We start from the raw sequence: 1,680 nt of genomic DNA on the forward strand, positions 1-1,680 counted from the left end.
CATAAAGAAGTGAATTAAGTTTAACTCAACTATAACAGTGCCGATGTGACAGGTTGCTCATTAGAGTAAAATAGAATTCAGACTGTGAAACTGATGAGTCCAAACAACACCGAGGTCACCACTCTCAAAAAAGAAAGCTCTCACATAATAAATAGGTGGAAGATAATATAAATACGAGATGCGTTTCCTCTTTAACAGGGTGGGATTTAAAAAAAAAAAAAAATCGTTCAGCAGTCGTCTGCGTGCTCGGCGCCAGTGCGCATGCGCCAGTGGCACTTTCACTACCTGCCACACAATCCTGTATTTCACATGGGGCAAGCGGGAGTTATCGTCCACTTGCGTACATGCTGCCGTTGCTGAGTGGTGTTTGACAGTCTCAGGCGACAAGAGGAAAACAAGACAGCGGGTTTTTTTTTTCTTATTCCCTTCTCCTCTTGCTAAAGGCGTATCACTGACGGATGCCACCATGGAGCAGAAAACATAAGTTGAGCCCTCGTAAGGACGCTGCCACTTGTACTTTACAGAAGATAATCATCGTTGGGATGAAGAACTGAAGTCTTAGGTAAGTGACCAAAACACGAGCTGCACTTGTTGTGAGCCTCGAATGAATATGACTTGAATGGCTTAAACTTTGTTTTTAAGGAGTCGTGTGTGAGTGTGTGTGTGTATGCGATATTTTGTTCAGACTTTTGCGAGTCATTTGTACTTATTTTCTAAAATATTGTTTATCATTTCAGAGTGTTTTGTGCCAACAATGTCTAAACCAATGGATCACGTAAAACGCCCGATGAACGCTTTCATGGTTTGGTCCAGAGCCCAGCGCAGAAAGATGGCTCAGGAGAACCCGAAAATGCACAACTCCGAGATCAGCAAAAGATTAGGAGCGGAGTGGAAACTTCTCACCGAGTCTGAGAAAAGGCCATTCATCGACGAAGCCAAACGACTGCGAGCGATGCACATGAAGGAACACCCAGACTACAAATACAGACCGAGGCGGAAGCCTAAGACTCTGATGAAAAAAGATAAGTTTTCTTTCCCGGTGCCCTACAATCTCGGGGAGCACGACGCACTCAAAGTTAGCGGGCTTTCCTCTGGAGCACTTTCCGAGTCCATCCTTGGGAACCCGGACAAGGCGGCGGCGGCTGCGGCGGCCGCAGCAGCGAGGGTATTCTTCAACCCGTCCATGTCCACGAACCCCTATTCCTTTTTCGACCTGGGATCCAAGATGACTGAGCTTTCCCCACCTTCGTTTCCGTACGCGTCTCCGTTGGGCTACCCGCCGGCGGGCGCCACGGCTTTCACCGGGACTGGCGGTGTAGGTGGCGGGACGCACACCCACACTCACTCACACCCGTCTCCGGGAAACCCAGGCTACATGATCCCTTGTAACTGTACGGGCTGGCCCTCAGCGGGACTCCAGCCGCCTTTAGCATACATCCTGCTCCCCGGCATGGGAAAACCTCAACTTGAACCGTACCCTGCATATGCTGCAGCATTATGATAGGCCCACTTTGGACTTCTAAGAAAATGAAATGTGAAAACAAAACAAACAAAAAAAAGGTATTCATGCAAGAGTTTTATTATGCATGCACAAACTTGTACATGTGATGAAGTGCTCGTCGTCTCAGATATCACATGTGTATGTATATTGATTAATGCCTTTATCTAAGGTAATGCTTA

At 47.3% G+C, this 1,680-nt stretch overlaps 1 protein-coding gene across 1 annotated transcript in view; it reads left to right on the top strand.

The window, feature by feature from the left end:
- Positions 1–292: 292 nt before the first annotated feature.
- The window catches only part of sox21b (SRY-box transcription factor 21b), a 2,295-nt gene continuing 907 nt past the window's right edge, over positions 293–1,680 (top strand). Inside the window, exons 1-2 of the mRNA XM_051405000.1 lie at positions 293–562; positions 738–1,680. The exon at positions 738–1,680 is cut by the window's right edge and continues 907 nt beyond it. Coding sequence (XP_051260960.1) covers positions 755–1,501 — 747 coding nt within the window. The 5' untranslated portion in view covers positions 293–562; positions 738–754 and the 3' untranslated portion in view covers positions 1,502–1,680. The remainder of the gene's footprint in view (positions 563–737) is intronic.

This window comes from Dicentrarchus labrax, unplaced genomic scaffold (assembly GCF_905237075.1).
Source record: "Dicentrarchus labrax unplaced genomic scaffold, dlabrax2021, whole genome shotgun sequence".
In the NCBI taxonomy this organism is placed as follows: Eukaryota; Metazoa; Chordata; class Actinopteri; family Moronidae; genus Dicentrarchus; species Dicentrarchus labrax.